At 48.2% G+C, this 26,482-nt stretch overlaps 1 protein-coding gene across 3 annotated transcripts in view; it reads left to right on the top strand.

Annotated features, from left to right (window-relative positions):
- Window positions 1-26,482, top strand: part of ITSN1 (intersectin 1) — a 107,405-nt gene that overhangs the window by 56,530 nt on the left and 24,393 nt on the right. For all 3 annotated transcript variants that reach the window (XM_084226747.1, XM_084226746.1, XM_084226748.1), the window contains 11 exons: window positions 3,654-3,778; window positions 4,795-5,012; window positions 5,991-6,112; window positions 11,924-12,168; window positions 13,538-13,697; window positions 15,090-15,295; window positions 16,076-16,158; window positions 18,169-18,335; window positions 22,119-22,164; window positions 24,068-24,189; window positions 25,936-26,050. In XM_084226747.1, the coding sequence (XP_084082873.1) occupies window positions 3,654-3,778; window positions 4,795-5,012; window positions 5,991-6,112; window positions 11,924-12,168; window positions 13,538-13,697; window positions 15,090-15,295; window positions 16,076-16,158; window positions 18,169-18,335; window positions 22,119-22,164; window positions 24,068-24,189; window positions 25,936-26,050 (1,609 nt within the window). The remainder of the gene's footprint in view (window positions 1-3,653; window positions 3,779-4,794; window positions 5,013-5,990; window positions 6,113-11,923; window positions 12,169-13,537; window positions 13,698-15,089; window positions 15,296-16,075; window positions 16,159-18,168; window positions 18,336-22,118; window positions 22,165-24,067; window positions 24,190-25,935; window positions 26,051-26,482) is intronic.

Raw genomic sequence — 26,482 nt, 5'->3', positions numbered from 1 at the left:
TCAAACACATAAATTACAAACTCTGGATTTAATCAAGGTAATTTAGTTTACCAGGCAACTTTTCCAAACCACAGCAGTTTACAGGATACTCTGGATTTGTCTCCATGTTTTTATGTCCTGTAATAAGTGAATACTTCATACAAGTGTTAAATTACATCATCTTTGCTGTGTGTCTTAATACCACAGGAGTGATTAGGGAGATAAATATTTTTTCTCCTGAATCTTTTTGTCATCTCTCCAAAACAACTGATTTCAATTCCTTCTGCTGAGTCCTTTGGAGTGGGAAATATTCATAGAATCTGGTGCATTTCCACCAACAGCTTTCAGGCTTGCAAAATGTTATTATTATTTCAAATCAGGTCATTTGAATTGTAGTACTGGATAACCAAGGTAGAGCCACTTGGTTTCAGGAGATTGCTGGAGCTTGTTTGGCTGCTCAGGTATCCTTTCAAATGGGATTTGGGGCAGTTTATGATACAAGATAACCTCTGGTGGATTGGGCTGTGTTTGGCTATGAAGTGACTGAGTTTGTTCCAAGGTTGAAAGTTTGGCCACTTCTTTGTGTCTTAGGGCTGAAGGAGTGAAACTTCTGTGCTCTTTAAAAGTCTCAGCCTAGAGATCTCATAATTGCTCCTGATGCAGGTATCCATGAAATGGAGCTGGTCACTTGTTTCTTTTAGGGTCATGGAATGGTTTGGGATGGAAGGACCCTAAATCCCACCCAGAGCCACCCCTGCCGTGGCAGGGACACCTCCCACTGCCCCAGGCTGCTCCAGCCCCAGTGTCCAGCCTGGCCTGGGGCACTGCCAGGGATCCAGGGGCAGCCCCAGCTGCTCTGGGCTCCTGTGCCAGGGCCTGCCCACCTTCAGGATACAGAATTCCTCCCCAGTATCCCTGGATCAAAACTGACCCTCCCAGCTCCAAGGACCTAATGCCCATTTCCTATAACATGGAAGAATCCAGAATTTCTTGCTGCTGCTCCTGCCCAAAAGCACACAAGGGCTGAGTTCATGTTTGTGAAATGGTTGTGCTGAGAGTTCTTTCCCAGTGCCTGGCAGAAGCAGCGGCCCCCAGTGGGCTGAGCTGTGCCAGTGCTGTCCGTGTGTCCTGTGGCTGTCAGTGCCTGTGTGTCAGTGTCAGCAGGGCACTCCTGCTCCCAACCCTCTTTACATCTCAGCATTTCTTTCTTCCAGTCAGTGGCAGTGGAAGAGGCAATGCTGCAGTGCCTGGCTCTCCTCCTGGGCTGCATCCAGCACTTACACTCCTTCCCAAAGGTCTCCATGGCCTGCTCAGGCAGGACCCAGCTCTCTCTGAGCCTCCTCCAGTTATGTGCTTCACTTTCCCTAAGCAGATGAGTGTGCAGTGTTTCCCTGAGCCAGTGTTTGCCAAGGGGTGCCAGCACCAAACCAAAACCAGAGAGAAGAGTTTAGCATTCGAGTTTTATCTAATCCTTGTGCCTGTGTGAGGAGTGTGCTTTGAATTGTGACTTGGGCACAGTTCTAGTGAGTTGTTTTTGTCTTTTGCTTATCTGGAACTTCAAGAGTTTAAGTAAATTGCCTGTTTTGGTCATGATTTTCAGAATTTTTAAAAAGCAAACACTTGGATGGGAGGTATCCCTACACATCACTGTAATCTGTGCTTCCAGGTAGGAGAGGGGTGGCAGCCCCCTTGCTTTGCCCAGTCTCCCCCAGGATGGGGGGAAGGGAGGAGCTGTCTGCCAAGGCCAAAGCAGAGGCTTTGGGAGCTGGGGAATGGGCAGGACAGGGCTGCTCTGGAAAAGCTTCAGGGAGCACAGAGCTGCAGGGTCCTTTCCTCTGGGAGCAAATGCTCTGCTCGTCTCAGGGGGAGAAGGGCTGATGGAAACCTTGCATTGTAATCCCTGAGCATCCCAAGTCCTGTTGTCTTTCTGTCAAAAAGGCACAGCCTGGGCCAAAACAACTCCACTTCTTCCTTGAAGGTTTCTGTAGCAAATGGCTTGGCTGTATATGGTGAACACTGAAATGCTGCAGTTCCTATTCAATAATATCAATGTGGCTGTTGTAACACCTCAAGTCCTCCTTGTTGCTCTGTTTGGATTGAAATGCCAGAGGAACAATTGCTCTGCTTTTAAGGCAAGGCATTCCTGCTCCAGGGATGAGCAAAGCCTTGGGGTGCCTTTGGAACTCAGCACAGGAGGGCAATGTCCAGCTGGGAGCTGTGTCTGTGCAGGATGAGTGTAGAGTGTGCTCACCTTCCCGCTGGAAGTGGCTTGGCTCTTGAGGTGACAGCAGAATTTTGTCCAGCTGGTTTCCAGTAGAGCTGTGGGAGATTTTGGCTCTTCCTCCCCCATCCTCGCAGCTGGCAAAGCAATGTTGCCCAGCACGGCTTTGTTTCCTCCTGGCTGACCCAAAAGGGATGTGCATGGGATTTTTTCATCACCAAAAATGGCTCCAGTGCCAGCACTATAAACTAGGTTTGGTTTTCTTTACAGCCAGTCCTGTCACAGAAAAATCCTTTCACAGAGCACTGACCCAGCACATCAGCCTGGCTGGGAGGGAATAGTGTGTTAAAATGTCTGTGGAAAACTGAAATGATTCTTAAAATGTCTCTTTAATTCCAACTTCCCTGGGAACCAATTCTCTCTTTAATGATGCTGAGCTCAGTTTTCACTGAATTTAAAACTCAGGAGCATTAATGAAATAAAACTGAGACCTGGGCCACAAGGATCAGCTCCCCTTTTGAAGCTTTCACCCCTGTAACCAGTGGATTTGAATCACTTTCATTTCTTTTTTTGTTTCTTATACAATTTTCTCAGTTGGGTCAGTGCATGAGGAGTGAAAACTTCCTGTGGTTTGTAGATTGTGAATTTCTGAAAAGCCATCCACATGCTTCCAGGATTAACTGTTTCAGTCTCACCTGAATCATATATTTTCATTATAAGATATCAATTCTTGAAGTGAACTATTTTCAGTGAAAATCCTCAGTGGTCATAGGTAAATTTTCCCTTTTTCTACTGTAATGCTGAGGTGTTCAGATGAAAATTCCAGGTCATGCAAAGAAATTCCAGATAAAGGTTGGATTTGTGTTAATAGGTGTTAATGCAGAGAACAAAACTTGAGAAAAATATTATGGTATTATTAGTATTTATATTCTAATTTTTCCAGGCAATGGAAGAAAAAGTGACTTATATATGAATGGTCTCTGTACCATGACTCATCCCAAAGACATTCCTTAAGGATTTCAGTCTCCTGTGTGTAAATCAGCCCTGAAGGTTCTTAGTAAATCAGCATTAATTGGCAAATGAAACTGATTAGGAGTTGCTGTTGTGAGAGCTCAAAGGGCAGATCTGTGTATGGAATTCAATAAATGGATTCCATAAACCAACAAACAAAATGAAACAGAAGTGACTGTTCAGATTAAGCTTTGCCCATTTTTCAGAGTCTCATTCAAAGGTTTTCTGGTTTCCTTCCCCTTTAATGAATAAAAATAGGAAAACAGTAGGTGGTTTATAGACCCTGGGAATGAACCTGAAATATCTGCATTTGCCAGGAGTGTGACTTTGGGAGATCCCCAGCCACTGCCAGGTGTTGTCCCCTCACAGGGAACTCTTTGGGGCCATCAGTTCTGATTCACAGAGTGGATTTTTACACCTGTTTGTCTTTTTTTTAATCCAGGAGCTGAGAGAAATCCATAACAAACAGCAGCTCCAGAAGCAGAAGAGCTTGGAAGCTGAGAGGTTGAAACAGAAGGAACAGGAAAGGAAGACAGTGGAGCTGGAAAAGCAAAAAGAAGCTCAGAGGTAACAAACTGCTTTAATGGAGCCCTAAATGTAACACCTCCCCTGGCATCTCCTGGAAAATATTCCTGTCTGCCCACAGCTTCCAGGGATGCAGATGAGATTTGTGTCCTCTAGTGCCACCCTCTAATGTTGGGGAGTGGATTGGTGGGACAGCAGCAGGAATTTGCCCATGGAAAGGGGGCTCAGGCCTTGGCAGGGGCTGCCCAGGGAGCTCTGCAGTGCCCATCCCTGCAGGTGTGCCCTGGAGGTGGCACTGAGTGCTCTGGGCTGGGGACAAGGTGGCTGTGGGGCACAGCTGGCACTGCCTGCGCTGGCAGGGCTGTGCCAGCCCCGGGGATTTGGGGATTCCATGAATTAGGTTTTTTCCTCCCACTGTTTTTGACCAGGAATTGACATTGTCCTTGGACAGGGTCTGCTCTGTGCAGCACACCCAGTGTGTGAGGAGCAGCTGCTTCTCAGGCATTTGGCTCTGATTCCGAGGGGATTCCAGGGCTGGAAGAGCCATGGAACAGACTGGAGCACACTGGGCATCCTTCAGATCTTCAGAGCTGTCTTTACTGGGGCAAATTATTTCCAGCAGAGAATATTTATTCATTTCTTGGTGTCTTGTCCTGTGGTGGAGGGGAAGGATTTGTTAACTCTGGCATTTGGAATGGGAAATATTCCCAATAATTCTCTGGAGTGCTGTGTAAACTTGCAGATACTTCTCCTCCTTGCCCCTCAATATGAGGATAAGGATGGCCACATGTTCTGATTCCTGCTTTTCTCTTTCTGATTTGTCTGTTTGGAGTCTTACCTTGGGTTGGACCTTCAAGGTCCCTTCCAACCCAAACCATTCCCTGAGTTTGTGGTTTCTGGGAATCGTTCCCAGTGTGAGGAGATGCTGGGCAGTGATAAATCACCAAAGTAAAGTTAGGGCGTAGAAAAGCCCTACAGAGGGCTCTTGGTACTGGAGATGTCCCAAAAGCTTTGGTGGCTTTGGTTTGAGTGGCTCTGTTGTCCCTACTGTCCCCCAGGCGGATCCAGGACCGGGACAAACCGCGGGGACAGCCAGAGGAGGAGGCACAGTGGCAAAAAAAAATCCAGGAAGACGACAAACAAAAAAGGGAAGAACTACCCAAGAAGAAGGACAGTGAGGATAAGGGGAAACAGGAGATGCAGGAGAAGCTGGGTAAACTCTTCCAGCCCCACCAGGAGCCCAACAAGCCCGGCCAGGCCCCGTGGTCCAACGCAGGTAGGGTCCAGCAGCAGGGAGTGCTCTGGGACAGCTCCATCCTCTTCTCTCTTCCCTTTTCACATAGGACAAGGTGGTGGTCAGGGCTGGATTGGGAGTCTTGTTAGAGTAAATAATGCATGGATTGAGCTCCAGGCTCCACAAATGGTTCTGTTAGGCATCGCTGTTCTTCCCCAGAGGCTGGTGTGGAGCAGAGGGGAAAGCACAGCTCTGAGCCTGCAGGGCAAGGGAAGGGAAGGGGGATCTCAGCTGCAAGGGGCTGGATGCAAGATGTCAAAAGTATTTCTGCAGTTTTTATTTTGGTGTGGGATATATGCCTTGGGATTTTTCAGAGTAGGAACAATATGTTGTTTAGTCACCCTTTTCCTTTCCTGCCTTCCTTTGTTCACTGGACCAATGACCTGAAATCTCAGGTTTAATCCCCCTTTTCTGCTCTCCACACATTCACTTTCAGCTGAGAGCTTTTCCCTGCATTGTTTCCTGACTTTTGCCTGTAGTGGGAATTCTGCTTCCCTCTTAAGTGGCTTGGATACACACGAGAACTGTTTGGGAATGTAAAACTGGTTTAAATATTTGTCCAAAGGATTGCATCACTTTTATAACTAAATTCTGCCCAGAGCAGCTGGGGCTGCCCCTGCATCCCTGGCAGTGCCCAAGGCCAGGCTGGACACTGGGGCTGGAGCAGCCTGGGGCAGTGGGAGGTGTCCCTGCCATGGCAGGGGTGGCTCTGGGTGGGATTTGAGGTCCCTCCCAGCCCAGGCCATCCTGCTGTTCTAAGATTTTCTGGAAAAAATAATAAGAAAAATGTTTTTAAATAATCCATTTTTATATTTCCCTTGTGTGAAAAGGGGATAAGGCTGTTCTGCAGACTCTGCAGGTTTGGTGACTCTTGTCTCCACTTCCACCCCATTTTCCAAGTGTTTAAAAATCAGGTGGTTTGATTTCTTCTCTCTGTATCTGTGTGTTTCCTTTGCTCAGAGAAAGCTCCTCTAACCATTTCTGCTCAGGAGGATGTAAAAATAGTGTATTATAGAGCTCTGTATCCTTTTGAATCCAGAAGCCACGACGAGATCACCATCCAGCCTGGAGACATTGTCATGGTAAGCAGGAATTGGGACATTCCTTGGGAAAAGCCTTCAGCTTCTGCCAGGGCTGCCTTCAGTTTTATATGGCAAGAAAGGAAACTGCAAATCCCAAAAATCTGGTTGCAAGTGTGTTGGTAGAGAATAATTTCCAGTTTTTCAGGGATGTGGTCAGTGGGTTGTGTCGAATTCTGAAGCAAGGTTTGCTTTTGTCTCTCTAAGGTTTAGTTCCCTGGTTCATGGCTGCAGGTTTAAGTGGATATTAATACTAATTAATCATTAGTATGTTCTTAACATGCAGAATTAAAATGCCTGAGGGAATTCTTAAATATTGTTCACTGGGAGACATGTATTCCCAACAGAATTCTATGCAACAAAATTGATTTTAAGAGCTTTTACAGTTGGAATTTGGATTTTGGAAAACTACACTTTGTAGAGTCCTCTAAACTGTAATTATCATTATTTTAAAAAAAACTGGTTTGGGAAATGGAACCTTTTGGGGTTGGTTTGGCTTTTTTACTATTGGGTGTTTGTTGCCTTGGAATGGGTTCCTGGAAAATCCAAAGAGAATCCTGGCTCAGCCTCACTGCTGAGGACTCTGATGAGGATACAGCAGGTTGGAAAGCTGCAGGAAATGGTGCTGGGGAGGAGACTCTGGAGGCTGCTGGGAAATGCCAGGATGCCTTGTTTTCCTGGGAAATAGGGGGTGGCCTGTATCTACAGGTCATTCTGTGAGCAAGAGTGACCACTGTTAGGGAGACCTGCTGGGAAAATAACAATTTTCCCGCAAGTTGTGATTTTAAGAAACATTTTGCACATTTTTAAATAGAGATTTGCAGAGAAAATACCATTTTTCCTCAAAATATGTGGTTCTAGGCAGTTCTGCACGTTTTTATCCCTGTTTTTGCAGGGAAAATAACATTTTCCCTCAAATGTGTGATTCTAAGGAGCACTGAAATCATTTTTGAAAAGAGATTTGCAGGGAAATAACATTTTTCCCAAAATACACAATTCTAAACAGCACTGAAATAATTTTAAAAGGGAGATTTGCAGGGAAATGAGATTTTCCCCCAGAATCTGTGATTCTAAGGAGCACCACACATATTTAAAATAGAGACTTAGAGACCATCTCAGTCTTGTTATCTGTTGCTTGTGCACTCGATGTTAACCCCTTCAGCCCCAGCAGGGTCACTCCTCTCTGTTGCCTTTGTTGAAGTGATTTTGGCCAGAATCACAGCAGGTTCCTGGGGCTCTGCTGCCCTGCAGGGAGGTTAAAGGGCTGCTCTGGGCAGCTGCTGTGCTCAGTGCTGAGCTGTGCTCTAACCATGCCTTGCTTTGCATCCCTGCTGCCCCTGGAGGTGAGAAGGGAGTGGGTAAGTGCTGCCAGGGGGCTCCTCAGGGGCTCCACTGACCCCACCAGAGCTGCTTCCTTGGGGTCAAATTAACACAGCTCAGCTCCTTATCAAAAATATTCAGACTCCCTGGAGCAGGGTTGGCTTTTGGTGCTGCCTTTGGCTCCTCCCTCAGCCCCCCCGTGTTTGTCCTGTGCTTCCCAAGGTGCCCGTGGTGCCTTCCTTGCAAAACAGCCATTTGCAGGCTCAGGGTTGAGGTGAGGCTGCCTGGTGGCATCAGTGCAGCTGCATTCCAGCTGGGAGCTCCCTGTGCCACCAAATCCCTGCTCCTTGGATAACTGAGCTCACACAAATGGAGATCTCCCACGTGGAACCCAAACCTGAGCCATTCTGGAGCAGGCAGCAGGTGCCACCAGGGCCCAGGGCTGGATCCCAGGGCTGGGCTGGAATTCCTGTGTTGGGATTCCTGTGTTGGGATTCCTGGGCTGGGATTCCTGTGTTGGGATTCCTGGGCTGGGTTGCCTGGGCTGGGATTCCTGGATTGGAATCCCTGGTTTGGAATCCCTGGGCTGGGATTCCTGGGTTGGAATTCTTGTGTTGGAATTCTTGTGTTGAGATTCCTGGGCTGGGATTCCTGTGTTGGGATTCCTGGGCTGGGATTCCTGGGCTGGGATTCCTGGGCTGGGATTCCTGGGCTGGGATTCCTGGGCTGGGATTCCTGGATTGGAATCCCTGGTTTGGAATTCCTGGGCTGGGATTCCTGTGTTGGAATTCTTGTGTTGGGATTCCTGGGCTGGGATTCCTGTGTTGAAATTCCTGGGCTGGAATTCCTGTGTTGGAATTCCTGGGCTGGGATCTGGTCCTAGGCAGGAATCCTGGGCCGGGATCTGATCCTGGGCAGGGATCCTGGGCTGGGATCTGATCCTGGGCAGGGATCCTGGGCTGGGATCTGATCCTGCCTGGAATCCTGCCTGGAATCCTGCCTGGAGTGGGGTTGCAGAGCTCGTTCTGTCACAGGAGCTGGGCCTTTCCCAGAGCCTGGGAATGATCTTTCCAAGAGGGTAAAGCCCAGCCCTGGGCCCTGGCTGAGGGCACCAGGGAGGAGGAGGATTTACCCAGGAAGGAAAAGGCTTTGCCAGTCTGGAGAGGGCTCTGCTCTGGCTGACTGCTGGGAAAAGCCTGTGGCACCCTGGATCTGGTGCCATGGATTCCACAATTACTCTGGCTTTTTAATTCTCCTGTCCTTTCAATGTACTTTGAATTTCTTCCACTGTGAGTTGAGATTGATTTTAATCCTGGCTATGGCTCAACCAAGCTTTTGTGTGGGAACAGATATTCTTCCCTGAAAAGTCTACAATGAATTCTAATGACAGTTTCTCATCAGTTTTTTTAGTTATTGGTTGTTGGAGTTGGATTCAATCTTTGTGATCCACAGAATTAAGTAGTTGTCAGCTGTGGCTCTAAAGTACAGTTGAATAAATAAAAACAACCTCCCACACACTGTAATTCATCATTCTGGTGTGCATTTAAAGTCTGATTCTATTTTGGAAAAAGAAAATCTGGGATTGTTGTGGGATTTGTGGGTGGTAGGTATAAAAATTAAAGGAAATTGAAACAAAATAGCTTAAAAAAATTCAAAGGAATTTATTTAAAATTTCAGTACAGTAGTGCAAAACCAGATGTGACTTGTGTTTTAGATGAAGAAGAAACCAGAGCTGATATGAATTAGGAAGTTTAAATTATCCTTCAAAATGCCTTTTCATAAGTGTGCATAGAGAACTTAATTGGGTTGAATAAACAGAGATCTGTATCCTCACAGGCAGTTTCAGAATTACTGCAGCTTCAAATCCTCTCCTGAAGAGCCATTAACTGCATGGCTCTGAAACCTTGGGGTTGGTTCTTTTTTTCCTTATGCCTGAAGAATCCCAGGGGTTTCTGTGGCTCACCTCAAAGAGCATCTCCACAACCCAGATTTGCCCTTGCAGTGCTGTTTGTTCCCTCTGGGTGGTGATTGCAGTTCCTGCTCTGCCTGGGGTGATGGTCCCTGTGTGGGTTATTCAGTGGGTGATGATCCCTGTGTGGGTTATTCAGTGGGTGATGATCCCTGTGTGGGTTATTCAGTGGGTGATGGTCCCTGTGTGGGTTATTCAGCTGGGTGATGATCCCTGTGTGGGTTATTCAGTGGGTGATTGTCCCTGTGTGGGTTATTCAGTGGGTGATTGTCCCTGTGTGGGTTATTCAGTGGGTGATGATCCCTGTGTGGGTTATTCAGCTGGGGTGAGGGTCCCTGTGTGGGTTATTCAGCTGGGTGATGGTCCCTGTGTGGGTTATTCAGTGGGTGATGATCCCTTTGTGGGTTATTTAGCTGGGTGATGATCCCTGTGTGGGTTATTCAGTGGGTGATGGTCCCTGTGTGGGTTATTCAGTGGGTGATGATCCCTGTGTGGGTTATTCAGTGGGTGATGGTCCCTGTGTGGGTTATTCAGTGGGTGATGGTCCCTGTGTGGGTTATTCAGTGGGTGATGATCCCTGTGTGGGTTATTCAGTGGGTGATGATCCCTGTGTGGGTTATTCAGTGGGTGATGGTCCCTGTGTGGGTTATTCAGTGGGTGATGGTCCCTGTGTGGGTTATTCAGTGGGTGAGGGTCCCTGTGTGGGTTATTCAGTGGGTGATGATCCCTGTGTGGGTTATTCAGTGGTTGAGGGTCCCTGTGTGGGTTATTCAGTGGGTGATGGTCCCTGTGTGGGTTATTCAGCTGGGGTGATGATCCCTGTGTGCGTTATTCAGCTGGGGTGAGGGTCCCTGTGTGGTTATTCAGTGGGTGATGATCCCTGTGTGGGTTATTCAGTGGGTGATGGTCCCTGTGTGGGTTATTCAGTGGGTGATGGTCCCTGTGTGGGTTATTCAGCTCGGGTGATTATCTCTGTGTGGGTTATTCAGGTGGGTGATGGTCCCTGTGTGGATTATTCAGTGGGTGATGATCCCTGTGTGGGTTATTCAGTGGGTGATGGTCCCTGTGTGGGTTATTCAGCTGGGGTGATGATCCCTGTGTGGGTTATTCAGTGGGTGATGGTCCCTGTGTGGGTTATTCAGTGGGTGATGATCCCTGTGTGGGTTATTCAGCTGGGGTGAGGGTCCCTGTGTGGGTTATTCAGTGGGTGATGGTCCCTGTGTGGGTTATTCAGCTGGGGTGAGGGTCCCTGTGTGGGTTATTCAGCTGGGTGATGGTCCCTGTGTGGGTTATTCAGTGGGTGATGGTGCCTGTGTGGGTTATTCAGTGGGTGATGGTCCCTGTGTGGGTTATTCAGTGGGTGATGGTCCCTGTGTGGGTTATTCAGTGGGTGATGGTCCCTGTGTGGGTTATTCAGTGGGTGATGGTCCCTGTGTGGGTTATTCAGGTGGGTGATGATCCCTGTGTGGGTTATTCAGTGGGTGATGATCCCTGTGTGGGTTATTCAGCCCTGCTGGGGACACTGATCCCAGTATGGGTAACTCAGCCCCTTAGTGCTTTATCCCTTTTTCCCAGACCCAGCGTCAGCTGTGCCCTCCCCTCTCCCATCCTGCTGCTTTCCCATCTCTGCTGGGAGATTCCCATCGCTGCTGGGATTGCCTCGGGCTGCCAGGGGCTGGGAGGGGACCAGACCCGCAGGAATGAGGGATGGCTTTGCACCGGGAGGGGGAGGGAGGATGCAAATTCCAGTGGGAGGCACAGAGTCAGCAAATGGCCTGAGGCAAAGGAATTGGCAGCAGCTCCTCTGAGGAGCCCTGGGATCCTTCCCTGCCCGGGGCTGAGCCCCCAGCTGGGGTCAGGAAAGGGATTGGGATTGGGATTGTGCCCCCACAGGTGAGAGCCCACCTGCAGAGCTGCCCCAGCTCTGGCCCAGCCCAGGGAGGAGCTGGAGCTGCTGCAGAGCCCAGAGGAGGCTCCGGGATGAGCAGAGGGCTGGAGCAGCTCTGCTGGCAGGAAAGGCTGGCACAGCTGGCATTGCTCACCTGCACAGGAGAAGCTTTGGGCTGAGCTCAGGGTGGCCTTGCAGGAGCCCCAGGAAAGCTGGAGAGAGACAATTTCCAGGGGATGCAGGGACAGCACACAGGGAATGGCCTTGAACTGAAAAATTACAGGTTTAGATCAGCTATTAGGAACAATTTCCTCCCTGGCAGGGTGGGCAGGCCCTGGCACAGGGTGCCCAGAGCAGCTGGGGCTGCCCCTGGATCCCTGGCAGTGCCCAAGGCCAGGCTGGACACTGGGGCTGGAGTAGCCTGGGGCAGTGGGAGGTGTCCCTGCCATGACAGGGGTGGAGCAGGACAGGTTTGACCTGACCCCAACCATTCCATGGTTCAGTGGTTTCAGTATGGAAAGAAAAGGAAAAAGAAATTGTCAAGCCCTCTTGCATTGCAAAAAGTTCATTGCTGCAGAGGAGATCTGTGTCGTTTGCAGGACGTGTTTGTTAACTCTCTGATTTCCTGTGTCTGCAGGTGGATGAAAGCCAGACTGGAGAGCCAGGGTGGCTTGGTGGAGAACTGAAGGGGAAGACTGGATGGTTCCCTGCAAACTATGCAGAGAAGATCCCAGACAGTGAAGTTCCAGCCTCAGCCAAGCCCGTGGCCGAGCCCTCTGCTGCTCCCAAAGTGTCTGTGCAGGAAAGCTCCACGTCCCTGGGAGCCCCTGCCCCTGCAGAGGCTCCTGCAGCAGCCAACAACTGGGCAGACTTCAGCTCCACGTAGGTCTGGGGCTGCTCAGCCCCTCAGTGCCCGGGCTCCTTGGGAGCTGGCACTGGGCACAGAGCCAGAGTGCCAACTAGACACAGCTTCTGGGGAGTGCAGGGTGCTTTCTGTAGGAATCACTGCCAGGTGCAGCCCTGGGGGGCTTGGGGCTGCTCCCATCACCCCTGCCTGAGCAGGAGGCATCCCTATGTGAGGGTGTGGGCATGGGGGACATCCCAAAGGGTTCACTTCCCTTGGAATCACAGAATCCTGGACTGGTTTGGGCTGGGAGGGACCTCACAGCCCCCCCAGTGCCACCCCTGCCATGGCAGGGACACCTCCCACTGCCCCAGGCTGCTCCAGCCCCAGTGTCCAGCCTGGCCTTGGGCACTGCCAGGGATCCAGGGGCAGCCCCAGCTGCTCTGGGCACCCTGTGCCAGGGCCTGCCCACCCTGCCAAGGAACAATTGCCTCCTCATCTCCCACTGAAATTCCCCCTTGCCCTGCCCCTGCTCTTCCTAATGAACAATCCCTGTCCAGCTCCCCTGGAGCCCCTTCAGGTGCTGCCACCTCCTAAATCCCTTTCCCCTGCATTAGTTTGCACCAAGCCTCACTGAAGGTTTCACACCTTCTTATTGTTATCTATGATATTCTAATGGCAGAGATGACATGGAAAGGTGATTTAATTCCTGGTCACAGCATTAGTAAAACTGATGGAATTGGAACATGAGCCCATCCCTGGGTCTTTAATACACTGGGCACTTTTATCAACTGCATTTCCTTCTCCTTTGACCATGAAATCCATATTTTTAAACTGATATCTCAATGGGAGGCCCTGGCACTCCTGACACAGCTGGGGCTGCCCCTGGATCCCTGGCAGTGCCCAGGGCCAGGTTGGACACTGGGGCTGGAGCAGCCTGGGGCAGTGGGAGGTGTCCCTGCCATGGCAGGGTGGCACTGGGTGGGATCTGAGGTCCAAACCCAAACCAGTCCATGATTCTGTGTTAAAGGAAAGGGTGTGAGAGGTCAGTGATGTGCAGGCGGGAAGATTTCAAACCAGTTTTGGAAAGAATGATTGATTATTTTTATTTCTCTTTCCATTGTGCATAATGCAGCCTGCACTGCTTGAACTTCTGTTTGTAAGGACACAGCTATGAATTGAGTTAAAACCTGTCCTTCAGTGGCAAGGACAAGGAGCTCAGTGTGGGGCTGCCTTTGAAGGTGAAGTTGTGCTTAACCAGTGTTCAGTTGCACCTGGAGTTAAGGTGCTGGATATCTGGAAAAACAATTCCTGTAGAACAGTGAAATATTTGTTCTGAATGATTTCTTTTTGTTCCTACTGTTAAAAACAGTAGCAATCACATAATTCCTTTCTTTTTCTTTCCAGCTGGCCAACGAACAGCAGTGAGAAGGCAGAGAGTGATAACTGGGATGCCTGGGCAGCTCAGCCCTCGCTGACCGTGCCCAGCGCGGGGCAGCTCCGGCAGCGCTCGGCCTTCACCCCTGCCACTGTCACCGGCTCCTCCCCGTCCCCCGTGCTGGGCCAGGTGAGCTCAGCAGGGCCACACTGTGCTCTTCAAGTGGTGTGACAGTCCAACTGCTAATCAGTTTGCCTCTGGAACAATTTAGAATTGTGATTATTAGAGTAACAGTTTATGTGTGTTGTGTATCGAGAAGGAATCATTTCACATATCACAGAAGATATGAAAATATCCAATAGAAGTATTGAAAAAACTGCCAACTACAAAAGGCTTGGAGGGCAAAGGGGGAACCTTGCCTGTGCACAAAAACACTCATCTGACAGGACACAGTGAGCACCTCCAGGAGGGGTGCCAGGGAGGGTCCCACCTGCAGAGCTGCCCCAGCCCAGGGAGGAGCTGGAGCTGCTGCAGAGCCCAGAGGAGGCTCCAGGATGAGCAGAGGGCTGGAGCAGCTCTGCTGGCAGGAAAGGCTGGCACAGCTGGCATTGCTCACCTGCACAGGAGAAGCTTTGGGCTGAGCTCAGGGTGGCCTTGCAGGGCCTGGAGGAGCCCCAGGAAACCTGGAGAGAGACAATTTCCAGGGGATGCAGGGACAGCACACAGGGAATGGCTGCCAGTGCCAGAGGGCAGGGCTGGGTGGGATCTTGGCAATGAGGAATTGTTCCCTGGCAGGGTGGGCAGGGCTGGGATGGAATTCCATCCCTGGATCCCTGGCAGTGCCCAAGGCCAGGCTGGACACTGGGGCTGGAGCAGCCTGGGGCAGTGGGAGGTGTCCCTGCCATGGCAAGGCTGGCACTGGGGGGGCTCTGAGGTCTCTCCCAACCCAAACCATTCTATGGATCTTTGATCCATTGGCACCATCTGGGGCAGGATTTAACACAAAGCCTCTGGTTTGCTGGTCTGGGATGGCTTTTTTAGATTTTGGTGTTGCAGGGTTGGGTCACTTCCTTGGGGCTTTTTTCACTCCCATGACAGCCTCCACTCCCAAGTGGGTTAAGTGGAATAGCAATGGCAAAGCTTCCCAGCTGAATTCTGTCCCTCTCTTCAGGCATTTCCTTTTCCTCAGTGGAACAACAAACTGTTCTTGGGAGCTCATGTGTTTTGGGAAGTGCTAAATATCTGCCTCAGAGCAAGAAGAAATTGCCATGTGCCATGAATAAAGTGCAGCAAAGCATCATTTTCCATAAAGTGGCCTAGAAGTCCTGCCAAAGCGGCTTCACAAGGGTTTATTACATGTGTGTCTTAAAAAAAGTAATTAATTTCATCTTGCATTGCACTGATGATGTGTAAACAGACAAATGCAGGAGGACTGCAAACATTTCTGGAATTACTTTGCAAGTTTAACTGATGCTTTAGTTGAGAGATTTGTTGCTGTCTAAGCAACCTGAGGATATAATTCCTTAAGCAGCTTTCTTGCTGCAGGTGGAGCATGACTGACTCCTGCTTTCCTTTCTGAAGGGTGAAAAGGTGGAGGGGCTCCAGGCCCAGGCTCTGTATCCTTGGAGAGCAAAGAAGGACAACCACCTGAACTTCAACAAGAACGACGTGATCACCGTGCTGGAGCAGCAGGACATGTGGTGGTTTGGGGAGGTGCAGGGCCAGAAGGGCTGGTTCCCCAAATCCTATGTCAAGCTCATCTCAGGCCCCATTAGGAAGTCCACAAGGTATTTTGTCTGCTTTTCCTGTCCTTCACTTCTGTGCTGGGGTCGAAGGAAATTGGAAGAGCTGCACGCTTGAATTTTAGAGTTCTACCCTGTAAAAGGGATCCTGATTTTATCTGGAGGGTATTGACTTCCAATCCTGAAAATTTAAGAGATTTTCAATTTCTTAATTGAGAAATTAAGAAAATAATTAACAATAAGATAAGAAAATAAGAATTTAAGAAATAAGAAAACTGACCTCAGTAAGAATAATAAGGAAATAAGAATAAGAAAACTGACCTCAGTTCTCCTTGCGTCTTGCCTCACCAACAAAAGATTAATTAATCTTCTTAATTTTATGTGACTTGCAACTGAAAAATGAGTGTATTGGACTTTCTGAATACAGCTGTGTAAGTCAGAGCTCCTCTCTGCCCAAAATTAAAAGGTATTCCTTAAATCTAAATCACTTCTCATTATTCTTGGAGGATTAAACATTTAAAATCTCATTTTTTGTATTTTGAAGGCAACATTAGCATTAGGAATACAAATGAGAATGATTTTAGATCATTTTTTTCCTGAGGAAAAAGAGGAGATGCAGAAAGTTCTGTATTTAAGGCAATTGTTTAAATGTGACCATGGTAGAGCACTGGATTCAAAGCTTTGCTTTGCACATTTATTTTGCGTTCTCTTCTTTTAAAACCCAGCGAGTTGCTTGGGCATGCACGTGCATTTTATATTTGAAATGTAATAATAATTTTTCTGAAGAGATTGAATTTCTTAAATAACCATTATTTTTTCCTAAAGCATGGATTCTGGTTCCTCAGAAAGTCCTGCTAGTCTGAAAAGAGTAGCATCCCCAGCAGCCAAGGCAGCAGTGTCAGGGGAAGGTGAGTCCTGGCTGCCCTGGCAGCTCTTACTCTGCACTGAACACAAGAACTCTGCTTCTCTTGCCAAAATCAGGAGCCAGATCCTGCTCTTCAAGTGCTGTGAAAATCCAACTGCTAATCAGTTTGCCTCTAGATTAATTTAGAATTATTATTATTATTAGAGTAACAGGTTTTGTATGTTGTATACAAAACATACAAAATATGTTTGTATGTATAGAGAAGGAATAATTTCACTTATCACAAAAGATGTGAAAATATGCAATAAAAATCTTGGGAAAATACAAACTACAAAAGATATTAAAATATCCAATAGAAATATTGGGAAAAGTGCAAACTACAGAAGATATTAAAATATCCAATAGAAATATTGGAAAAAGTGCAAACTACAGAAGATATTAAAATATCCAATAGAAATATTGGGAAAAGTGCAAACTACAGAAGATATTAAAATATCCAATAGTAGAAATATTGGGAAAAGTGCAAACTACAGAAGATATTAAAATATCCAATAGTAGAAATATTGGGAAAAGTACCAACTACAAAAGATATGAAAATATGCAATAGAAATATTGGAAAAGGTACAAACTACAAAAGATACTAAAATAACCAGTAGAAATACTGGGATAAGTACAAACTACGAAAGAGATGAAAATATCCAATAGAAATATTGGAAAAAGTACTAACTACAAAAGATATGGAAATATATTTTGTAGTTTGTGCTTTTTCCAATATTTCTAATTTTTTGCCTTTATTTTGGTAACATTTTCTGCTCTAGAATGGGTTTTCACAGAGGGCCAAAAAAGCACATGTGTCCGTGGTGTCAGGAATTGGTAAATATTTTCATTTCCCCCAAAGCTCATTCCCAGTGTATCTTTAGAGCTCTTGAGGAAGGCAGTGACAGTCACTGGGGGAATCCTGGGGTCCTTGTGGTCAGCTCCATTTCAAAGCTGCAGCCTGGGCCACAGACTCACAATTCAGAGATCTTTTCCTGAAGGGTTTTAAAAGGGAAATCCCTGGCTGTTGTCACCCTTCAGCTGGAGGGGAATGTCCCACCTGAGCTGCCTTAACTCTCAATCCCCTGCAGGGCAGGGGCAGCTGCACTGAATTCAGTCCCAGGCAGAGGAGATGAAGCAATCTAAATGTAGGTTACAGGTGGGCATTTGTGTTGGCCCTGCAGCACACCTGAAGGTCCCAGCTGCAGTCCCAGCTGCAGTTTTAGGCACATTTGCATTGAATTTGTGTCTGGCCTGAGCAGCACAGAAACTAAAAGGAGGGAGAGCAGAGAAAAGGGAGAGAATCAGTGATGTCAAAGTACAGCTGCTCTGCTCAGTGATAATCCATAGCATCCCAGCTGGTTTGGGATGGAAGGGACCTGAGTTAAGGATCACTGTGTTCTGGGTTTCCTGGTGTTTGAGGAGAGGGAAGTGTGGGCAGGCAGAGTCTTGTCCCGGGTGGGATAGCTCAGGTGTTGTGTTTGTATTAAAAAGGAACACAGCTTTTCTGTAAACACTTCCAAAAAGCTGTGGCTTTGAGAGACAATAAAGCAGGGATTTAACACCTTCTGTTGAGAGGGCTGCAGAAAAGCTCCTGTGCAGAAGGTGATTTTTAAGGTGTGTGCTCTTTGCATCCCAAACTCTGAAAATCCCACTCATCAGCACAAACCAGAAACCACTGGGATTTAGATGCTTAACATCTAAATGAATGCTTTATGTACATTTAAATTATTAAAAGGTACATAAAATATGCACATAAAATATATATATGTACATAAAATTAAAATAGCAAATTATAGACAAACCCCCAGAGGCAGCCTTTTCATAGATCCTGTTCAGTTCTGATAGATACAATTTTATTCATTAAATATTGATGTTTCTCTGACCAATAAATAAAAATTTTCCTTCTGCCTAGCCCTGACATTACTGAGGTTTGGCAGGGGATCCCTGGGGGTTTCTCAGGAGTTTTCCAGTTTGTATTGATTTCATTTCTTTCTGCTGCATTTCCCTTTTGCAGAGTACATTGCCATGTACACCTACGAGAGCTCGGAGCAGGGGGACCTCACTTTCCAACAAGGTGACCTGATCCTGGTGACAAAGAAAGATGGTGACTGGTGGACGGGCACGCTGGGTGATAAATCAGGAGTTTTCCCATCTAATTATGTGAGACTCAAAGATTCTGAGGTAGAGAAATGTTTTCTTTGGGGTTGTAGTGCTAGCTGCAGGGCAGGGCATGGTAGGGGAAATAAAAATGTATTGCAGGTTTGCTATCTGAGACTGGAAAAAACAATTACAAATACAACTATACAATGTATACAACATGGATTAGCATATATACAAACATACATCTATGCAATATCTATATAACAACATGTGTACAACTATGCTAAACAATTACAATAATAACCATAGTCGCATTTTACAAATTATTATTATAAATAACTTGGGGGATCATCCATGAAAGTGATGCAAACATCAGTAGTGCTCTTGGCAGTTTTTTAGACACTGATCAGAACAGCCATGATTGTTTTATTGTCCTGGTAAGTTTTTAATGCCTGAGCTGTATCTTACTGCCATTAGTTAAAAAAAAAAACTGAACTAAAATCTACACAGTAATATTTCAGTCTATTACATGTTTTCCCTATCATTTCTTGTGATCAAGAACAAATTTTGCACCAAAACTTTGCTAACTAGTGTGTTTATTTGCCAGATTTTGATTGAATGATAGAGGTTCTGTTTCATCTCTTTTTATCTTGAAATAATTCCATAGAACACATCCTTGTTGAGGGTTTTTTTGGGGGATTTTTGCTTTCTTTTTAGGCATTTTAAAGAGAGATGTTCTCTCATTTATATGGCTTGAGAGGATAATTTTATCTCCCAGCAGGAATTTGTTTAGATTCAGAGTTGGGAACACTGGTCTCTTGATGAGAAGAAGTCTGGTTTCTATCTCTGGAATAATGGGGGGGTTAAAGATAAATGAATAAAAATCAGTGGATTTTGGGGGATCTGGATGGTAATGCTCAAGAACTCAGGGAAAGACTGCAGCACAGAGCCTGAGCAGAGTCACTCCTTAAAGCCACTCCTGCAGCTGGAAAAGCCAGAGGATAAAGCTGCAGTGAAATCTCAGCTGTAGGAAACCTTTCAAGAGGAAATTTCTGCAGTGTCAAGAAATTCCAGCAGCATCCTCTGGGCCAGGATTAAAACCTTGCAGTTAGTGGTGTTTGGTGCTGCAGTGCTTGGAGAGGTGGGGCTGGGGCCCTGCTGGCAAATCCCTGTGCAGAGCTCAGGGGTTCAGTTCTGATCCCTTCTGTCAGAGAGCTCAGGGTGGGGCTCTGTCCAACCCCAGCCTGCCTGGGCTGCCCCAGCTCAGGGCATTCACCCAAGCTGCTCCAAGTGCCCTGTGTGCTGGGGAAAATCCCACCTTCAGCTCACATCTGGGTGAGAGAGGGAGGAAAAGCACAGGGCTGGTGGAGCCCCTGCTCTGGGAGGTTGTTTCCATGCCAGGGTTCTGAGCCTGCAGGACACTGATCTGCCTCCAAGGGGGGAACTGGGTTTTGCTCTCCAGCCTGCTCCCAGAGCCGGTTTTTGCAGAGGATTTCAGAGTCCTGGCTCTGTGAAATCTCACTCTCTCAATCTCAGAAGTGCTGCTGTGCTTGGACAGCTGCCTGGGCTGGAAAATGTTCTGAAAAGAGGAATAATTTCATGTGTTCTGCACTATTGACAGAACCAAAGAAAAGCAGGGCTGTTCTTTCAGCAGCAAGGGCAGAGTTTCTAGAAATGACTCAAAATCTCAATGGTTTCTACAGCAGAAGAATTTTTTAAACTTGTTCTTCTGTGCCCATTCACCTCAGGGTGCTAAAACAAACCATTCCCTGTTTCTTCAAGCTTCAGTTTATTGAAAAAGTGGGCAAGCCTTTGTTCTTCAGAGGAACAATGGCCCATTCTGAGGCTGCTCCTTAGGGGGAGGGATGGACACAGGGGTCTATTCTGGGCCCTGCTGGGATTCCCTCTGTGGGGATGGCTTGGAAACAACAATTTCAAGACCTAAAACTTTGCATAGGGCTTCAGAAAATAATCCCTGAATGGATCAAGTTGGGATTTGAAGGGTCCTGCTGTACAGCACAATTTGGAAGTCCTGGCTGGGGTTTATTAAATTGACAGAGCAGGTTCTGCTCTGCTGGCTCAGGAGACTTCATCACTTGTCACAAAGTGCCCTCAGAGTTCAGGGAGTGTCCCAGGTGTGCAGGGACAGGCTGTGTCCTCACTGCTGTGTTTTCTCTCAGCTGAAGGAACAGGAAATGCTTCTCCCTCTCCTGAGTGGGCCAGAAATGGGGACCATCCTAAATGTGTTATTTATGAATTTAGTTATTCTATGAAGTGCTGTAGGACTTTCCCATGTGTTCCTTCTGCTTTTGCACTGAGGATTCAGAGAATCCTCAAAGACAGTTCAGACTCAGTGTGCTCAAGGTGGTTCTGGAGTTTGTGTGAAAATCACCTCTCTGTTTCTCAGAAAAGGCAGTGTCCCAGCCTTTGTGTGTCCATGTGCCTCTGTCCAGCAGCAGGGCTGCTGACCCAGGCATGCCTGGGAGGAGAGGCCTCTCTGGAGGTCCAGGCACTTGTTCTTTGCTGGGGAGGGCAGAGGGTGTTCCTCTGCCAGGAGCATTTCCCAGAGCAGGAGGAGTTCTGGCATCACTGGCAGTGCTTTGGGGCCCTCCTCTGTGGGGTGTCAGGGCTGTGTCCCTCTGTCCCAGAGCTGCTGCTGCTGCTTCAGCAGCTCCAGCCCCACTCTGGCTGAGTTACACTGCTCCCCTCGCCCTGCACGTGCTCTGGGCACAGGCTGAGCCTGCCTTTGGGAGGACCCCAGAACTGCTGCCCCTGAGCCCCTGGGCTCTGCTCACAGGGCAGGGGGGACCTGGGGGCAGCCCAAGGAGTGCAGGGACAGGGGAAGGTCTGCTGCCCCTGTGGGGTGTGACTGTAACAGTGAGTGACAGAAAGGAGCTCTGAGACACCCAGGCAAGCTGAAATGTACCTGCTGATCCATTCTGGAGGTGGCATTTTACAGCCAGCAGAGGGGTTTGGGGGGCCTTTGCTCTCAGCCACTGAGCTGTTCTTCAGTCACTCCTCAGTTTCATTCCTGCCAGAATCCCCAAGTTTTCAAAACATCACTTGACAGGGAGAATGTGGAGGAGGAAGCTGTTCTTTCCACACAGGAATTGGGATTCTGTGGAGGCCTTCAGGTGGTTTGATGTTGGCTCCAAGGTTGTGAGGAGGATCCTGAAGGTGAAGTTGAGGGAGGTGGAAGTGTTGAAGGGAAGGGGACTTGTATGGCTCCCCACCATTCCTGGCCACAGTCCAGTTTAGATTTAAGTTGCTGTTAGCCACCTCAGACCTCTTTCTGCAGGACAGAAAACTGTCAGTGGCCTGGGAGGAAACTGCAGGAATTATTTAGGGGGCAGGAGCTGGACTGATGTCAGGTTTTGCTGAATTTCTTGTGGCTGTTCAGAGGCTTTGCTTCCCCATCCCTTGGGTGCAGGTGTTCATCCCTCACCTCACCCTGTCTGGGCACAGGGAGCTGCTCAGGAATATTTGCAATCCTGCAGTTTGGAGGGATGGAAACTTCTGCTGTTGTTTCAGCTCACCTCCACAGAATTCCCAGTCTGTAGATACATGGATCTGCAATCACAAATGGGATCTCCTTTGGGATTACAGATGGGATGTACTTGGGTATTTGCAGCCTGTGAAAGGGAATAAAAGTCTGCACTTCTGCATTAACAAACCATCCACTTCATGCTTGGTATTTATTCCCAGGTGTTTATTGCCATCTGAAATATTAAGGATTTCTGTAAGAACAGAATTTCCTGTGAGTTTTTGACTCACGTGCTTGTTGAGTGAAGCTTTGTAAATCATTTTCATGTGCTAGACAAAGAAACCTGAGTGCTAAACTTGCCTCTTGTTCTCCATTTCAAGGCTCCAGGAGCAGCTGGGAAAACAGGAAGCTTAGGGAAGAAACCTGGTGAGTCAAATATTGTGGCAGCAGCTTCTCTCTGTTCTTAAGTGTTCAATTCAATGGCAACAAAACCTTTTCCATGAAAATAGAGTGTTTGCTCTTGGTCATCCTGGAGTGGTTTGCACTGATGAAAACCATTATAAAATAACTGGAATAAATGCAGTTAATAAATAATGTAAATGGAATAAAAGAATTCATCCTCTAACCATTCTAGTGTGTCAATCACTAAATAACATGTAGCTAGACAATAAAAATCTGCTTGCTCAGAAGTGGATGTGAACTTCCTGCTGGCTTGCTGAGCAGAGCAGTGGGAGCCATTCCCCCTTCTCCCCAGTCCCTCTCCAGGTTTCTTAGCTGTGGAAGCAGAAGACAGGAGGAGGAATTTCTCATTAAATGCAGCAGGTGGGGCAGGAGAGTGGGAGGTTTAAACAGAGACAAACCAGGAGCAGAGTCAGTGCTGGGTGAGGGCAAACCAGGGAGGAGCTGGGCTGGGATCAGCTCTGCTGCTGGGAAGGGCAGGGCAGGGCTGGGTGGGATCTTGGCAATGAGGAATTGTTCCCTGGCAGGGTGGGCAGGCCCTGGCACAGGGTGCCCAGAGCAGCTGGGGCTGCCCCTGGATCCCTGGCAGTGCCCAAGGCCAGGCTGGACACTGGGGCTGGAGCAGCCTGGGGCAGTGGGAGGTGTCCCTGCCGTGGCAGGGGGGGCACTGGGTGGGCTGTGGGGTCCCTCCAGCCCAGACCATTCCATGACTGCATGGCTGAGTGTGCAGACCCCAGATCCAGTTTAAAGCCCCTTTGTCACTCCAGGCCTTTCCATGCCCTGCCTGGCTCCCCTGTCCCTGCCCTCCTGAGGGAGGTCCTGCTGTTCTGCCTCCTGTGTTCTCTGCAGAGCCCTTGGATTGCTGCTCATCCTCCTCACGCTGCTCATTTGTGTCTCAGATGCTTCTCTGATCATTTTTAATGTTCCTGCTGGTCTTTTCCTTCATTTTCCTCACATCAATCATTTCATCATTTCCATGTTGGGCTCCCCTGCACCAAAGCCTCCCTGGTTCCCAACCTCTGGGGGTTTGTGGGTTCCTGCAGCTGCCCTTGGGATGAGTCCCTGAAGCTGTGCCTGTCCTGGCTCCTGGGGAAGGTCCAGAGCCCCAGCCCTGCTCTGGGGGTGTTAAAGGTGTCCCCCTGACCCTGCACATGGCCTGGGGACAGGGCTGAGCCTGCCTTGGGGAGGACACCAGAATTCTGCAGCTCCACTGGCCCCAAAGCTGGGTTACCTGTGGGGAGCAGAATTGTTCCACAAGGGGACAGAGGGAGCTCCAGCACAGCTTGGGGAAATTCCCTGGAACTGTCAGCTCCCAGCTCCTCTGTGTCCCCTGGGCTGGAGGGGACAGACAAAGCACCTGGTCTGGGACAGCCCCCAGGGAACAGAGATTTCCAGGGAAATCCCCTCTGCTGCATTGGAAAACTCCTTTTGGGACCAGGTGCTGGGAAATTCTCTGCCAGCCTTGATTTGCACCTCTGGCTGCAACTTCATTATCTTGTCATTGGTATGTCTCCTCTCCTCAGGGAGCTAAATGCAAAGATGGATTTACTGGAAAACATTGGATTTTAACAGTGTACAGTTCCTATTATTATTATTATTATTATTATTATTATTATTATTATTCTCTATTTCAAACATTTTTGATCTCCTACCACAGAGCTGCTGCACCTCTGGTTTATGATCTATTTATTCCTGCAGTGCTCTGAACCTCTCATTTATTTTACAGTTACCACATGTATTCATGGAAATACATAAGTCCATAACAGTTTTATGGAAAGGAATAACACAGTCTTATGGCAGAAATAATGTTGGATAAAATGTGCTCGGATTTTTTCAAATTAACCTTTTCTTTCCTCCTCTGCTTTAACAGAAATTGCCCAAGTTATTGCCTCTTACACAGCAACAGGCCCAGAACAGCTGACTCTTGCTCCTGGCCAGTTGATTCTCATCAGAAAGAAGAACCCAGGTGGTTGGTGGGAAGGAGAGCTCCAAGTTAGTTCCTTTCTTTTCCCTAGTAAAATCCCATTTTTTAAAAAGTGGTTTTTAGTAGTTCAGAATGCTGAATGTGTTGATGAGGAATGAACCTGACAGTGTTCTGCAGTGCAGGTGCCAGCAGAAGCCACAAAACCCTTCCAGGAGCACCCCCACTGCCATGCCTGCCAGGGGACAGCCTGGGGCTCAGCAGGGAGCTGTGCTGTCAGCAGGGCTCGGGGCTGCCTGGGGCCCTCCCAGGTGTTCTTGAGAGCAGAACTTGGCCATTTGGTCCCCCTGAAGGAGGCTCTGTCTGGTTTGGGGTTTTAGCAGGGAATTTGAGGTGGAACAATGCCATTGATTTCTTTGTGCACTGCAGATCTCAGACTAATGCAGTTATTTTTAACTCTTTGTACCTGCCCTTTTTGCCTTTCCTGGTGATGCTTTTTTCATCTTTTGTGGAGAAATCCTCTTCCAGGGTTCCTTTGGGGTTTTCTCTCACTAACCTTGGTGCTGTTGGCAACTTTTAGCTTTAAAGAGTCTCCATTAAATGTATTTTAAGACAGAAAAGAAACTTCTCTGGGCAAGAGCTGCCACAGTTACCACTGAGCAGCTACTGGGAGGCTCTGAAACGATTCAGTTTTGGTTGTGGGAATACTCAGATGTAATTTAGATGCTGTGATGTCTTACATGTGGTTTGACAATTGGGTTTTATTTTGTTAGCAATCCCTGACTGTTCTTTTTATTCTCCTGCTCCACACTTGGGGGTCAGAGTGAAGAGAAAATAAGGCAAATGTTTTTAGCATTAAGCATTCAAGCATTAACACAGTGTTCAAAAATATCTTAAATTATCTAAATAGACCTTAGATAAAGTGTTTTCTTTTTCAGTAAAGATTTAGACAGGAAAGAAAGTAGTTCAAGGATAGTAGATCCTTTAGATGGCATTTTTCCCACCAAAGTTAACAGTCTGTTTATCAGAGGCAAAATTCTCCTTGCCCAAAATGCCAACCTTATTCTAAGACAAAGAGAATAAACAGTTAAAATTATTCTTGAGACAGAGTTAGAAGCTGGGATTCAAAGTTCTGGAAGAGCCTTTCTTACTGCAAGGAATTTTGATGGATTTGATTTGCAATGGACATTTGGTTTGGGTATGAGGTTTCCTGCTTTGGTGACACAAGGCATTGGAAAGCTTGGATCCATTTTTGTAAAAGAAAAGAGGAAATTTGGATTCTTAATCTCTGTTTCAACTGTCAAAATCTGGGGATCTATTTTAATGTAACAGGTGTGATAATGAACAAGTGTTTAGTTAGAAATACCAGTAAGATTCTATGTTAACAATTAGAAATATAATAAGATTCTATCTTAACTTTATAGCATTGAGCTAGTGGCACAGAACAGCTGAGTTTTCCCTCCTCAACTCCTTTCCCCTCTGAGCTGGGCAGTTCTGAGCCCTGGAGCTGCCCAGGCCCGGCTGGGCAGGGCTGAGCCTGGCTGGGCAGGCCTGAGCCCCTGAGCCTCTCCTTTCCCTGCTGAGCAGTTCTGAGCCTGGCAGGGCAGGGCTGAGCCTGGCAGGGCAGGGCTGAGCCCCTAACCCCGTCCATGCCCTGCTGAGCAGTTCTGAGCCTGGCAGGGCAGGGCTGAGCCTGGCTGGGCAGTTCTGAGCCTGGCTGGGCAGTGCTGAGCCTGGCTGGGCAGTTCTGAGCCTGGCAGGGCAGGGCTGAGCCCCTAACCCCGTCCATGCCCTGCTGAGCAGTTCTGTCTCCGCAGGCGCGCGGCAAGAAGCGCCAGATCGGTTGGTTCCCGGCCAACTACGTCAAACTGCTGAGCCCTGGCACCAGTAAGAGCACCCCCACCGAGCTGCCCAGGCCTGCAGCACCCTCAGGTGAGCCCTGCCTGCCCCTGGCACCCCTGCTCTGCCTGCTGTGCCCGGGCTGGGCCTTCAGCTGGGAGGGGTGCAGTGCTCCAGAGCCTCTGGGGCGTTCCTGCATCCTCCAAATCAACCCAGCCCATCCCTGAGTGTGGGACAGGAGCTCTGGGGTGTTCCTGCATCCCCCAAACCAGCCCAGCCCTGCCCTGACTGTGGGACAGGAGCTCTGGGGCATTCCTGCATCCTCCAAATCAACCCAGCCCATCCCTGAGTGTGGGACAGGAGCTCTGGAATGTTCCTCCATCCCCAGAGCAGCCCCTCCCTGCCCTGAGTGCAGCAGGAGCTGCAGAGGCTCAGGAGGATCCAGGGCTGCCCCTGAGGCTCCTCTCCTGCAGAACCCCCTGCTCTGAGGGGCCGTGGGACCAACCCCAGTGGGGAGGGACCCTT

The sequence above is a fragment of the Fringilla coelebs genome (assembly GCF_963513975.1).
Source record: "Fringilla coelebs genome assembly, chromosome: 2".
Taxonomy (NCBI): Eukaryota; Metazoa; Chordata; class Aves; order Passeriformes; family Fringillidae; genus Fringilla; species Fringilla coelebs.
This window is presented reverse-complemented; position numbering and strand designations above follow the sequence as displayed.